The 14,046-nt window shown below is 38.9% G+C and overlaps 1 protein-coding gene across 2 annotated transcripts in view; it reads left to right on the forward strand.

Annotated features, from left to right (window-relative positions):
* The window catches only part of TYW5 (tRNA-yW synthesizing protein 5), a gene marked incomplete at both ends in the record, with an annotated part of 29,874 nt that extends 16,135 nt beyond the window's left edge, over positions 1–13,739 (forward strand). For both annotated transcript variants that reach the window (XM_080690248.1, XM_080690247.1), the window contains 3 exons: positions 758–845; positions 1,235–1,351; positions 13,483–13,739. In XM_080690248.1, coding sequence (XP_080546374.1) covers positions 758–845; positions 1,235–1,351; positions 13,483–13,739 — 462 coding nt within the window. The remainder of the gene's footprint in view (positions 1–757; positions 846–1,234; positions 1,352–13,482) is intronic.
* Positions 13,740–14,046: the final 307 nt, after the last annotated feature.

Raw genomic sequence — 14,046 nt, forward strand, 5'->3', positions numbered from 1 at the left:
GAGTTTTACTGGCTGCCACCGTACCTGTTTCCCAACACTTAAATGCTTTCAGTCTGTTCTCTAATCTTGGTCTTAGATTATTCCTTGACCAATAAGTAAAATAAAGTATTCATCAAGAGGAGCCTCAAGCACTTTAACTGTCCTGCCAGTTAATGGTGGAGAAAGAGCAGATCGTTTCCTTTTAATATGGTACTTGGGATTGAACCCAGAGGCACTACCTCTGAGCTGCATTCCTAGCCCTGTTTTATTTTTTATTTTGAAATGAGGTCTCACTGAGTTTCAGAGGGCCTCACAAGGTTGCTGAGGCTGGCTGGGAACTTGCAGTCCTCAGCCTCCCAAGTACTGGGATTATAAGCATGCACCACATGCCTTGGCTGAAGCAGTTTCTAGTGCCCTATTTTTGCATTAGCCAATCCTTCTCATTTTAAGGCAGAAATATTTTCAGTAAAGGAATAGGTATATGTGGAATACAAATGCTTGCATTGATTAGAATATTACTATAAGAGCTTTAGGCAATGTCAACAGGTCTTATAAAAGAAGAGGGTTTAAGCTGAGCCCAGTAGCATGTACTTGTAATCTCAGCAACTCAGGACCCTGAGGCAAGAGGATTGCAAGCTTGAGGCCAGCCCAGGCAAAAAGTAAGATCTTGTCTAAAAGTGAGTAAATATCTGAAAGAGTAAGGTTAACTACTTAGAGTGTCATTGGTTTTATTTGAATTTTTGATGCTGCTTATCCATAAGTTCTTATTGGTCTTCAGGTAATGGATAACTTCTTAATTCAAGTGACAGGAAAAAAGCGTGTTACGCTGTTCAGTCCTCGAGATGCCCAGTATTTATATTTATCAGGTATGTGGGGTTTTTAAGTTGATATTTCTAATATCTATTCAGTTACTCCTTTTGAGAAATTGCTTCATTCATACAGAAAAAGAAACCAAACCAATTTTAAGGCATTTCATAGTTATGTATTGAACACATTGAATGTATAACATATTCAGTGACAGGCAATGTGAAGAGTGAGACTTTCAGATTATCTTGATTACACCACATGGGTATCTGGTCATCATTAAAGAGTGGCTCATTGAAAACTGGCTTAGGCTTCAAAAGAATAGTCATTGTTCTGACAGTATGGATACAGTTATTGAACAGAAAAGAATTAGTTTTCAAATTTATATTTTAGGTTACATTTTAATGCTAACTTTACTTAATCTGTATTATACCTTTTTGGAATTTTTCAGGTACTAAATCGGAAGTGTTGAATATAGATAACCCAGACTTAACTAAGTACCCACTCTTTTCCAAGGCTAGAAGGTATGAATGTTCCCTTGAAGCTGGCGATGTATTATTCATTCCCGGTAAGATTTCTAGACCTCAGTAATGTGCTATATATAAAATCTGTAATCTGTGACTCATTCTTCATGTGATTTTTTTTTTTTTTTTTTTTTTTTTTTTTTTTGCGGGTCTGGGGATGGAATCCAGGGGCATTCTACCTCCGAGCTACACCCCCTGCCCTATTTTTTATTATTTTGAAACCGGGTCTCACTGAGTTACAAAGGACCTCACTAACTAGCTGAGGCTGTCCGCGAACCACGATCCTCTGGTCTCAGCCTCCTGAATGCTGGGATTTCAAGCGTGCGCCACCATGCCCAGCTCAAAAATATATTTCTTATATACATCCTGTCTTGGATAAGATGACTTCTATATATAACTCTCTGTGTGTTTTTTTTTGTTTTGTTGTTGTTGTTGTTGTTTGTGTGGTACTAGGGATGGAACCCAGGGGCATTCTACCTCCAACCGACACCCTCAGCCTTATTGTATTTGAAACAGAGTCTTGCTAAGTTATTCAGTCTCACTGATAACTGAGGCTGTCCTCGAACTTGTGATCCTGCTGTCTCAGCCTCCCAAGTAGTTGGATTATGAGCATGCACTACCATGCCTAGCTTTCTCTGTGTGTTTTTTAAAGTATACTAGGTAAACTCTTAAATTGTCCTATTTTTCAAAAACAGTCTATATGGCACATACAATTACATATTGCATATGATACTTGATAATAAACAGCTGTTTTCTGTATTTACTGTACTATAAATTATTTTAGCATCTATTTCTACATATATATTACCTATAATGCATATATTACATATAAAACAGCCTAAGGCAGGTCCCTCATGAAGTATTCCAGAAGGCGGCACTGTTATCATAGGACATGGCAATTTCTTGTATTTATTATTCCCCTGAATACTTTCCAGTGGGCCTAGGTGGGGAGGTGGGAGCAGTGATATTATGCTCCTGACCCAGCGTAGGTATAGGCAAATGTGTATGTTTATGTCTTCTTTTGGGGCAAGAAAAGTTAAATAAGTAAAAATAAAAATTTTAAAAATAGGAAAAATGCTTAGAAGGATAGAAAGAAAGTAGTTTTATACAGCTATATAATATTTGTGTTTTATGCTAAGTAATACTTTAAGAGTCAAAAATTCAAAAAGATTGACGTTTATAGTTACAGTAAACAGATTACTTTATTATTAGAGGAAAAATTTTATCACCTTCATGTAGCCTAAGGGTAGTGTTTATACGGTGGACAGCAGTGCGCAGTGTGTCCTAGGCCCTCCTATTCACTCACCACTCACTGAGTCATCCAGAACTGCTTCTAGTCCTGCAGGTTCCGTTTATGGAAGGTCCCTATACAGGTGTACCATCTTTATTATTTTTTTTTTCATCTTTTGAAGCATTGGGAATTGAAGTAGGGCCATTCTATGTCTGAGTTACAACCCCAATCCTTTTTTTTTTTTTTTCAAACAGTCTTGCTAAGTTGCTGAGGGCCTAAGTTGCTGAGGCTGGCCTTCAACCTACAATCCTCTTGTCTCAGCTTCCCAAATACTGTAATTACAGGTATGTACCAGCACACTCTTTTTTATCTTTTATGCCTTTTTTTTTTTTTTAAAGAAAGGCAGACTGCCACGTGCAGCGCCTCATTTGGATGTGTCTGGAGTCTTGGAAGCTTGACTACCTTACGTTTGCCTACAAATGGACCTTGAGAGCTTGTTTGGAGGTTCTAGCAGGGGAGTGCAGCTACTCGTATACCCTTGACCAAGGACCAGTCCTCCTCTATTAGGGCAAGGTCGTCCTCTTCGACCGAGCGCGCAGCTTCGGGAGGGACGCACATGGAGCGGTGAGGGAGGAACTCGCCTAGCCAGCCAGACCAGCCGAATCAACCCTGGTGATCAACGGGGTGACAGATATGGCAGCCAGATCGCCCTCACATCATCTTTTATGCCTTATTTTTACTGTAGCTCGTCTGTTTTAGATATGTCTAGGTGGTGGATACTTATCATTGTGTTTCAGTTGCCTACAGTATTCAGCATAGTAACATGCTGTACAGTTTGTAGCAGTAGGCTGTGCCATATAGCCTAGGTGATGCATTTCTCAGAATGTACTAAAAGTTATTGGCTAATATCAAGGAAGATACTTTATATCTTGGAAAAGATTATACCTGGTGATTGAACCCAGGAGCATTCTAACTCTAAACTACAGCTGCCAGCTTTTTAAATTTTTATTTTGAAATAGGATCTCACTGAATTGCAGAGGTCCTGAGCTGAAGCTCGTCTCAAATCTGCAGTCCTCCTGGCTCAGCCTCCCAAGTACTGGGATTATAAGTAAGTGCCATGATACCTAGCTTCAATCATTTTATCTTTAAAATATTTAAGTATTCACCAAGAAGTGGTGAATATTTAAAAGTCAAAATTGGTTAAATATTTCATTATTATTAAAGTATTACAATCTCAACACCTGTGATATCTTTTGTGTGCATTGTGTATAGAGTCAGAATTAGTGTCACTTAATTTCCTTGTTTAGTAAATAGGCATTAGTTTGAATTTTTGTAAAATTTCCATAGGGTAGCCGGGTGTTGTACCTATAATCTTAGTATGGGAGACAGAGACAGGAAGATATCAGGTTTGAAGCCAGCCTCAGCAACTTGGCAGGTCTGTTTTAGAATAAAAATTAAAGGGCTGAGGGTGTAGCTTAGATATAGAATCTGAGTCCCGGTACTAAAAAAATGATTTTTCCAAGTTGTTAGTAACCACAGTGATGTAATTAATATGTATAATGAATACTTTAAAGTGAACCTGAAGATTATAGAAAGCATCTGTAAATAGGAGCAAAGGAATGACCAGGTGTGCTGGTACACTTCTGTCATCCCAGTCACTTAGGCTGAGACAGGAGGATCACAAATTTGAAGCTAGCCTCTGCAACTTACTGAGACCCTTCCTCAAAATTTTTTTTTTTTTTTTGCGGGTTTGGGGATGGAACCCAGGGGCATTCGACCTCCGAGCTATACCCCCTGCCCTATTTTTTATTCTTATTCTTTATTTTGAAACCGGGTCTCACTGAGTTGCAGAGGGCCTCACTAAGTAGCTGAGGCTGTCCGCGAACCGCGATCCTCTGGTCTCAGCCTCCCAAATGCTGGGATTACAAGCATGCACCACCATGCCCGGCCCCTTCCTCAAAATTAAGGATAAAAAACCAGTATGAATGTATCACTTCAAATCTTACTATGATATATAATCATAATGTCCTATAAAGTATAAAAACATAGAAAGAACTGGAGATGTATCTCAATGGTAGGGCACTCCTAGGTTTATTCTACAAAAAAACCAAAGTAAATAGCTACATTAATAAGTTTGTAGTATAGCTATATTTGTACAGCTATGTTTTCAATAGGTACATTAATATACTAGTCATTAATACTGATATTTAGTATTAAAATTAAATTTAAAATATTAGTGAAGAATAGGAATGGCTGGGTGTAGTGGCACATACCTATAATCCCAGTACTTGTGAGGCTGAGACAGGAGGATCACAGGTTTGAGACCAGCCTCAGCAATATAGCAGCAACTTAGTGAGACCATGTTTCAAAATAAAAAATAAAAAGGGCTTGGGTGTTGCCTGGAGTTAGAATGTCCCTGATTCAATACCCATACCAAAAAAAAGTGATCTAATATCCTTTATATGATTGTTCATCCATAAAAATTTGATATATTATTTTACTCTTATTCAATGAAACCCACAACTACATTAATCTAAAATTTGTTGCCATGTTTTAAATTTATATTTAAATTTTGGGGTTTAATAGCTTCAGAACATGGTTAAGGACTATGCAGTTTTTCCTTATTCTATATACAAAAATTTTTAAAGGAAAGAGCCAAAAATACTAAACATTTGCTTATATTTTTAAACAAAAGCAAATTAAATTTAACTGAGTGGTTAGGTTTTTCTTCTTAAATATCGAATAAAGGAACAAAGATTCTGTAAGAAATTGTAATTGACATTAAAAGTAAAGACCACTTTTGCAAATCAGAATATTTTTTCTTTCCTCAAGCACTCAGACTATACAGTTTGGTTCTAAAATTTAAGCCTTCCTTTCTCCCTGTCATAAGAGTAAATATTTTTTTAGCATGATTAGTACTCTGTCTATGTTACATTGTGGTGTCATGTTAGCTCTAGCACTTATATTTTGAAAATATTTAGACTCAAGTGAAAGCAAAGTAAACTTTCTAGTGAAAGTAAAAAAATTAGGTATATAATATGAGAAAGTTTACTCATTATTTCCAACACCAAAATATTTGTTGTAGTTTTATGTACTTATTGTAAAGGAGCTAAAAGAAATCTAAGATGATTATAGTTGTGTTAGATAAAACTGAAGAAGCTACAATGAATACAAATTTAAGCTAGTTAAAAAGCCAAATTGTTTTAACAGGAAGTCTTTGAGAACAAAAGTACTATACTGAATCAGAAAAGGTCAAACATAAGTCCTCAAATAATTGAAATGTTCTGCATACAAAAAAAAATTAAGGAGACTTCCGGGAAGATGGCGACGGAGGAAAGCGGCACTTACAAGTCCCGCTAACAATCCAACTCTACTACCTCAAAACCAGCGCCTTTCAGAGCCAGAAAACACCACAGCAAAGAAATAAAAACGGTAAATACAAGGGACAGAGAAAAAGGGCTGGAAAAACAAGTCACCGGAAAAAAACCAGCCCGAAGTGCCGCGCCTGCGCGGCGCGGAGTGGCCGGAGCAGCCGGAGCGGCCAGAGCCGCAGCGCGGATTGGGGGGAGCCGCTGAGCGGAGCGGCCTGAGCAGCCGGAGCAGCCAGAGCCGCGGTGCGGAACGGCCGGAGCGGCCAGAGTGGCCAGACCCGCGGTACAGAGCAGCTGGAGTCGCGGTTCCGAGCAGCTGAGCAGAGCGGCCAGAGCAGCCGAGCGGAGCGGCCAGAACAGCCGGAGCAGTCAGAGCTGCAGCGCGGATTGGCTGGAGCGGCGGCGCGAAGTGGCCGGAGCCGCGGAGTGGAGCGGCCGGAGCAGCCGGAGCAGAGTGCCCAGAACAGCTGAGCGGAGCTGCCAGAGCAGCCGGAGCAGAGCGGCCAGAACAGCCAGAGCAGCCAGAGCCGCGTCGCGGAACGGCCGGAGCGGCCGGAGTGGCCAGACCCACGGTGCAGAGCAGCCAGAGCCGCGGTGCAGAGCGGCCGGAGCAGCCGGAGCGGCCAGAACCGTGGTGCGGAGCAGCCAGAGCCGCGGCGCAGAGCGGCCGGAGCGGCGCGGCCTACATCTCCCCTAGCAACACCAGGCTCCAGAGAGGAGGGAGACTCAAAACAGAGCTCAAATCCAGAGAGGAGGTACTCTGGCCTCGCGGCCTAGGATGCAGAAGCAGCGTCTTACTGCTGGCGGCAGCGGCGAGTTCACCGGACAGCCCTAGACCAACCCACTCAACCAGCCACCAGTCGCCTGAGAGGAGGGGTGGACAGCGAGCCGAGGTGAGCAGGTGCTGAACAGCCGGGCGGCAGTCAGCAGTTTTGTTGGTGCAGGGAACATCTAAAGCTCCCAAGGGCTGGGCGCAGCACAACTGGCAAGGACTCAGAGCAGAGATCAAAACCAGAGAAGAAATACGCCGCATCACGGCCGAGGGTGTGGCAGTGGTGCCATATTGCCAGTGGCGGCAGCAGCGAATCCACCGAGTTCACTACAGCTCCATCAGCGCACTCAACAACCGTGAGTCAAATTGCGGCCCGTAGGGGAGAAATCCCAGTACTGCACTCCCAGGGACTTGCGCAGATAGTCTCCCTGGGTCGGAGATTTTGGCAGTGCAGCCCAGTGGGGGAGTGGCAGTGGCAGAGATATCATACCATAGTCACAACTCCCCACTGGAGAACGCCCAACTTGGCACCCCCCACGGTCTAAGCAGCCTTGATTGACTCCCTGGGTCTGAGACTTTGTGATACAACACAGTAAAGGAGTAGTGGTGACTGAGATACCATAGACTAGAGATCCAGAGCATCTTAAGTGAACTTGTAGTGACTCAGGGAAGAACCCAGAGAAGGCACAAACTTCCAAAATCATGGGAAAGAGAAATAACAATGGAGCAGTGAATGCCAACAACACCACAACATCAGAATCTGATAACACAGAAACCCAAAGATCTCTAGAAGATCAAATTAGGAAAATAACTTTAGAAATAATAGAGGACTTTCGAAAAGAATTTAGAGAGAGTCAAAAAGAGATAAAGGATGCAATTAATGAAGTAAAGGCCTCAATTCAAAGTATAAACAACAGATTAGACCACATGGAGAATAGAATCTCGCTTCTTGAAGATGATCATTCTAAAAATGAACGCATAGTTTCTAATTTAGAAAAAAAAACCCGACAGCAGGAATCTGACATTGAAGAAATATGGGCCCATTTCAAGAGAGCTAACCTAAGAATAATTGGAATAGAGGAGGGAAAAGAAGGTGAAACCAAAGGGATCAACAATCTCTTCAGGGAAGTAATAGCAGAAAATTTTCCAAACATAGAGCAAGAGGTCGATACACAGGTCCAGGAAACTTATAGAACTCCCTTTAGACAGGATCAGAGAAGAGGATCCCCACGCCACATAATTGTCAAAATGACTAATGTGGAAGCCAAGGAGAGAATCTTAAAGGCAACAAAAACAAAAGGCCATGTGACATACAGAGGCAAACCAATTAGAATCACTCCAGACTTCCCAAACCAAGTTATGAAAGCCAGAAGGGCTTGGAGTAACATATTCCAAACTCTGAAAGAAAACAACTTCCAGCCAAAAATTTCCTACCCAGCAAAACTATCCATCAAATTAGATGGGGAAATAAGAAGCTTCCATGACAAACAGCAACTGAAGGAATTTATGTCTTCAAAACCAGCGCTAGAGAAAATACTCAAGGAGATTAACTGCAAAGAGGAAATGGGTAATTCACGCCAGAACCAAAGAAACAAGAATTCCCATCCAGCAGACAACTAAGCAAAGAAGAATAAACAGTATCTCAAACAGAAATAAGATCTTAACATGTTGGGAATTAAAAATTATCTCTCTATAATCACACTGAATGTAAACGGCCTCAACTCCCCAATAAAAAGACATAAAGTGGCAAAATGGATTAAAAGCCAGAATCCATCCATCTGCTGCTTACAAGAAACACACCTCACAAGTAAAGATAGGAACAAACTCAAGGTAAAGGGCTGGAGCAAGGTAATCCATGCTAATGGTACTCGAAGACAAGCAGGAGTAGCAACTATGATATCAGACAAGTTAGACTTCAAACCCAAACTTATTAGAAGAGACAAAGAAGGTCACATTTTACTGGTAAAAGGAATAGTCCAGCAAGAGGAAATAACAATAATCAACATCTATGCCCCAAACATAGGGGCAGCTACTTTCATAAATCAAACTCTTTGTGACATGAAGCCACACATAAATCCCAACACAATAATACTGGGAGACTTCAACACACCACTCACAATACTAGACCGATCTTCCAGACAAAGGGTCAGTAAAGATGTCTCAGAACTAAAGAACACCATTAACCAAATGGACCTCTTGGACACATATAGAATATTTCACCCAACTACAGCAGAGTTTACATTTTTCTCAGCTGCTCATGGAACCTTCTCCAAAATAGATCACATCCTGGGACACAAAATGAGCACTAGCAAATTTAAAAAATGTTACATACTTCCCTGTGTCATTTCAGACCATAATGGAATGAAACTAGAAATCAACTATAAGAAGACCCAGAGAAACAACATAAACATGTGGAGACTGAACACCACACTTCTGAATGAAGAATGGGTCATAGAAGATGTAAGAGGTGAAATCAAGAAATTTCTAGAAACAAATGAAAATAAAGAAACAACATATCAAAACCTCTGGGACACTTTGAAGGCAGTATTAAGAGGAAAATTTATAGCACTGAGTGCTCACATAAGAAAAACAGAAAATCTTCAAATAAATAGCCTTATGACACACCTCAAAGCCCTTGAAAAGCAGGAACAATTGAACCCCAAAGCCAGCAGAAGACGGGAAATTATTAAAATTAGAGCAGAAATTAATGAAATAGAGAATAAAAAAACAATACAGAAAATCAACAAAACCAAAAGCTGGTTTCTTGAAAAAATTAACAAGATTGATAAACCACTAGCCAACCTAACTAAAAAAAAGAGAGAATCAACCCAAATTATGAAGATAAGGGATGAAAAAGGAGACATTACTACTGACAGCGTAGAAATCCAGAGGATTATCAGAAACTACTTTGAAAAACTATACTCCAACAAAATGGAAAATCTGGAGGAAATCGACAACTTCCTAGATAAATACAACCTTCCTAAACTGAGTCAAGAAGATATAGAACACTTAAACCAACCAATAACAATCAAAGAGATTGAAATAGCAATAAAGAGCTTACCATCAAAGAAAAGCCCAGGACCAGATGGTTTCCCAAGTGAATTCTATAAAACCTTTATAGGAGAACTAATCCCAATACTACTCAAACTATTTCGGGAAATAGAAAAAACCGGGACTCTCCCAAATACATTCTATGAAGCCAACATCACACTAATACCCAAACCGAATAAAGACAGTTCAAGGAAGGAAAACTACAGGCCTATATCTCTGATGAACTTGGATGCAAAACTATTAAACAAAATACTAGCAACACGCATTCAAAACCACATCAAGAAAATCATTCACCATGACCAGGTAGGGTTCATCCCAGGGATGCAAGGCTGGTTCAATATACGAAAAACAATCCATGTAATTCATCACATAAACAGAATCAAAGACAAAAACCACATGATCATCTCAATAGATGCTGAAAAAGCATTTGATAAAATTCAACATCCATTTATGATAAAAACACTGCAGAGAATTGGAATAGAAGGAACATATCTCAACATTATTAAGGCAATCTACAATAAGCCCACTGCCAACATCATATTAAATGGGGAAAAACTTCAAGAATTTCCCCTAAAAACTGGAACGAGACAAGGATGTCCACTATCACCACTTCTCTTCAATATAGTACTAGAGACTCTAGCCAGAGCAATAAGGCAAGAAAAGGAAATCAAAGGAGTACAAATAGGAAAAGAAGAACTTAAGCTTTCACTATTTGCAGATGACATGATACTATATTTAGAAAACCCAACAAACTCAACCAAAAGGCTTATAGAACTGATCAACAAATTCAGCAAGGTATCTGGATACAAAATCAATCTTAAAAAGTCAGAAGCTTTCCTGTACACCAACCATAAATCCAATGAAAAAGAAATTCAGAAAACACTTCCACTCAGGATCTCCCACAAAAAAATAAAATACCTAGGAATAAACCTGACCAAGGAAGTAAAAGATCTACAAAGAAAATTATAAAACACTGAAAAAAGAAATCGAAGAAGATCTTAGAAGATGGAAAGACCTTCCATGTTCATGGATTGGCAGAATTAATATCATTAAAATGGCCATCCTCCCAAAAGTGATCTACAGATTTAATGCAATGCCCATTAAACTACCAAGATCATTCCTCACAGACATAGAAAAATCAGTCCTTAAATTTATCTGGAATAACAAAAAGCCCAGAATAGCCAAGGTAGTTCTCAGCAACAAAACCACGCAGGAGGAATCACAATACCTGACTTTAAACTATACTACAAAGCCATTGTAATAAAAACAGCATGGTACTGGCAAAAGAACAGATATATAGACCAATGGAGCAGAATAGAAGACCCAGAAACAAGTCCACACACTTTCAGCCAATTGATTTTTGACAAAGGGGCCAAAAACATACACTGGAGAAAAGATAGCCTGTTCAACAAATGGTGTTGGCAAAACTGGTTAACCATATGCAGAAAATTGGAAATTAATCCCACTTTCTCACCCTGTACAAGAGTCAATTCACGATGGATCAGAGACTTGAAAATCAAACCAGAGACCTTGAAGCTCCTTGAAGAGGGCATAGGTCCAACACTGCAACACATAGGCACAGATAAACACTTTCTCAACAAGACCCCAAAGGCACAACAAATTAAAAGGCAAATCAATACATGGGATTGCATGAAACTGAAGAGCTTCTGTTCAGCAAAGGAAACTATCAAGAATCTCAATCGAGAGCCAACAGAATGGGAGAAGATTTTTACCACCTACACCACCGATAGAGGACTAATATCTAGAATATACAGAGAACTCAAGAAACTCAACACTAAGAAAACAAAGCATCCAATAACAAAATGGGTAAAAGAACTAAATAGACACTTCACAAAAGAAGAAATTCAAATGGCCAATAAATGCATGAAAAAATGCTCAGCATCACTGGCAATCAGAAAGATGCAAATCAAAACTACCCTGAGATTTCACCTAACTCCAACTAGAATGGCCATCATTCAAAACACAAACAACAACAGATGCTGGCGAGGATGTGGAGAAGTGGGAACTCTAAGACATTGTTGGTGGGATTGCAAATTAGTGCAACCACTTTGGAAAACAGTATGGAGAATCCTCAGAAGAATGGGAACAAATCTTCCATTTGATCCAGCAATACCACTGTTGGGTATCTACCCAAAAGAAAAGAAACCAAACTACCAAACTAATGCATGTGTATCTATGTTCATAGCTGCACAATTCACCATAGCCAAACTATGGAACCAGCCAAGATGTCCATCAACAGATGAATGGATTACAAAACTGTGGGATATGTACACAATGGAATTTTACTCAGCCATCAAAAAAAACTCAATTACATCATTTTCAGGGAAATGGATGGAACTGGAGGACATTATGCTAAGTGAGATTAGTCAGGCACAAAAAATAAGAAATCAGATGCTTTCCCTAATATGTGAGAGTTAGGGAGAAATGGGTCATAGGAGGAACTCTTGGAAGAGGATCAGTAACTTTTAACTCTGTTTACATTGTCTTTGGATATACAATATTTTTTTTTTATTTTTTAGGGAGTTTATTTACTCTTTTGTTGCCTGTGCCATTGAAATCATATCCAAGAAATCACTTCCAATTTCAATGTTGTGAGGTTTTATGACCCAGATTTTCTTCTAAAAGCTTATAGTATTAAGATTTATATTTAGGTCTTTTATCTATTTTGAGTTAATATTTGTATATGTGTTAGATAAGGGTCCAATTTTATTCTTTTTCATTTATTATTATTTTTCAACAATATTTAGTTAAAAGACTAGTATTTCCTCCACCAAAAGTTCATGGAAACCTTGTCAAAAATAACTTGACAATGTATGGAAGAATTTATCTCTAGGCTTTTATTTAGCTCCAATGGTTTATATATCTGCCTTTAGAACAGTACTACATTGTTTCAATTATTGTAGCTTTATATGGTTTGAAATCAGAAAACATACATCTTCTAGCTTTGTTCTCCTTTGAGACTGTTTTGGGTATCTAGAGTCCATATTCCATATCAGGATAGATTTTTTCTGAAAAATAAATAAATAAATGTATGATAGTTTCACCTAAAAAAAAAAAAAAAAGAAAAAATATTCTCTGGTAAGAAAGAAAGCAAAAAGAAATATTGAAATGTTATCTTTAAGTCATCAAAAGTTTGGTACCAGACAAATGAAACTGTTATGTGAGATTATCAATGTTAATATTGTATAAATTGTTATAATACTAGATGTCAACCAGTAAGCCAAGCGTGGGAAGGAGGGATGGGGAGGGAATGGGGTGGGGATCGTGGTAGGGGCTAACTGGGCGAGATGTGCATGTATGTCTACAAAAGTATTTTCTTTATACCACTATGATGTGTAAATACATTGCACCAATAAAAAATAAATAAAAAAAAAATTAATGCTGTTGATGTGGTCATATGGCTCTGGAAGTGTAAACAAATAAAACACAGCCCCAAATTGAAGAACTACAAAACAAATGAACTTTATTATGTCTTTCAAGTTAAAAGGAAAAATTGCAGTTTCTGAAGGTTTTAAAGTAAGGGCTGTGCTATTAACACTTTAAATTAGTTGGCAATTCATAAAAGTTTAAATGATTCTGTTAAAAGCTGGGAGTGTGCTAACGAAGGGATCTGGTAGCAAGAATTATTTCTTATGTTGGCTATATGCAATTTGTGATATTTCAATGACATTTTGGTTTTTTTTTAACAGTAGGTTTTATTTTTAACTTGTTTTTTAAAACTTTTTCCAGCTTTGTGGTTCCATAATGTAATTTCTGAAGAGTTTGGAGTGGGAGTGAATATTTTTTGGAAGCACCTTCCATCTGAATGCTATGATCAGACAGACACCTATGGAAACAAAGATCCAAAGGCAGCATCAAGAGCTGCACAGATTTTAGACAGAGCCTTAAAGACGCTGGCTGAATTACCAGAGGAGTACAGGGACTTCTATGCCCGGCGGATGGTCTTACACATTCAAGACAAAGCCTACAGCAAGAACTTTGAGTAAACAATGAGGGGGAAACAATGAATACAAACATTTTAATAAAATTTACCTCAAACACTGGGAAAGCATAATAAGATGTCAATTTTTAAAGATTCACTGATAAAGTAGGAAAGGTAAATCAACCTCAGATTTATAGATTGTTATTGAGGTGTTTGTATAATTTTTACTTGATATAGATTTGTAAGAGTTTAGAGAATATTGTACTAGGAAAACTCTAGCTTTAAGGTGCAAATAACTGGGATGGGGATTGTAGCTTAGTGGTAGAGTAGCTGACCAGCATACTTGAGGCCTCAGTTTGATCCCCAGTATA

Source organism: Muscardinus avellanarius, assembly GCF_963383645.1.
Source record: "Muscardinus avellanarius genome assembly, chromosome: 2".
NCBI classification, from domain to species: domain Eukaryota; kingdom Metazoa; phylum Chordata; class Mammalia; order Rodentia; family Gliridae; genus Muscardinus; species Muscardinus avellanarius.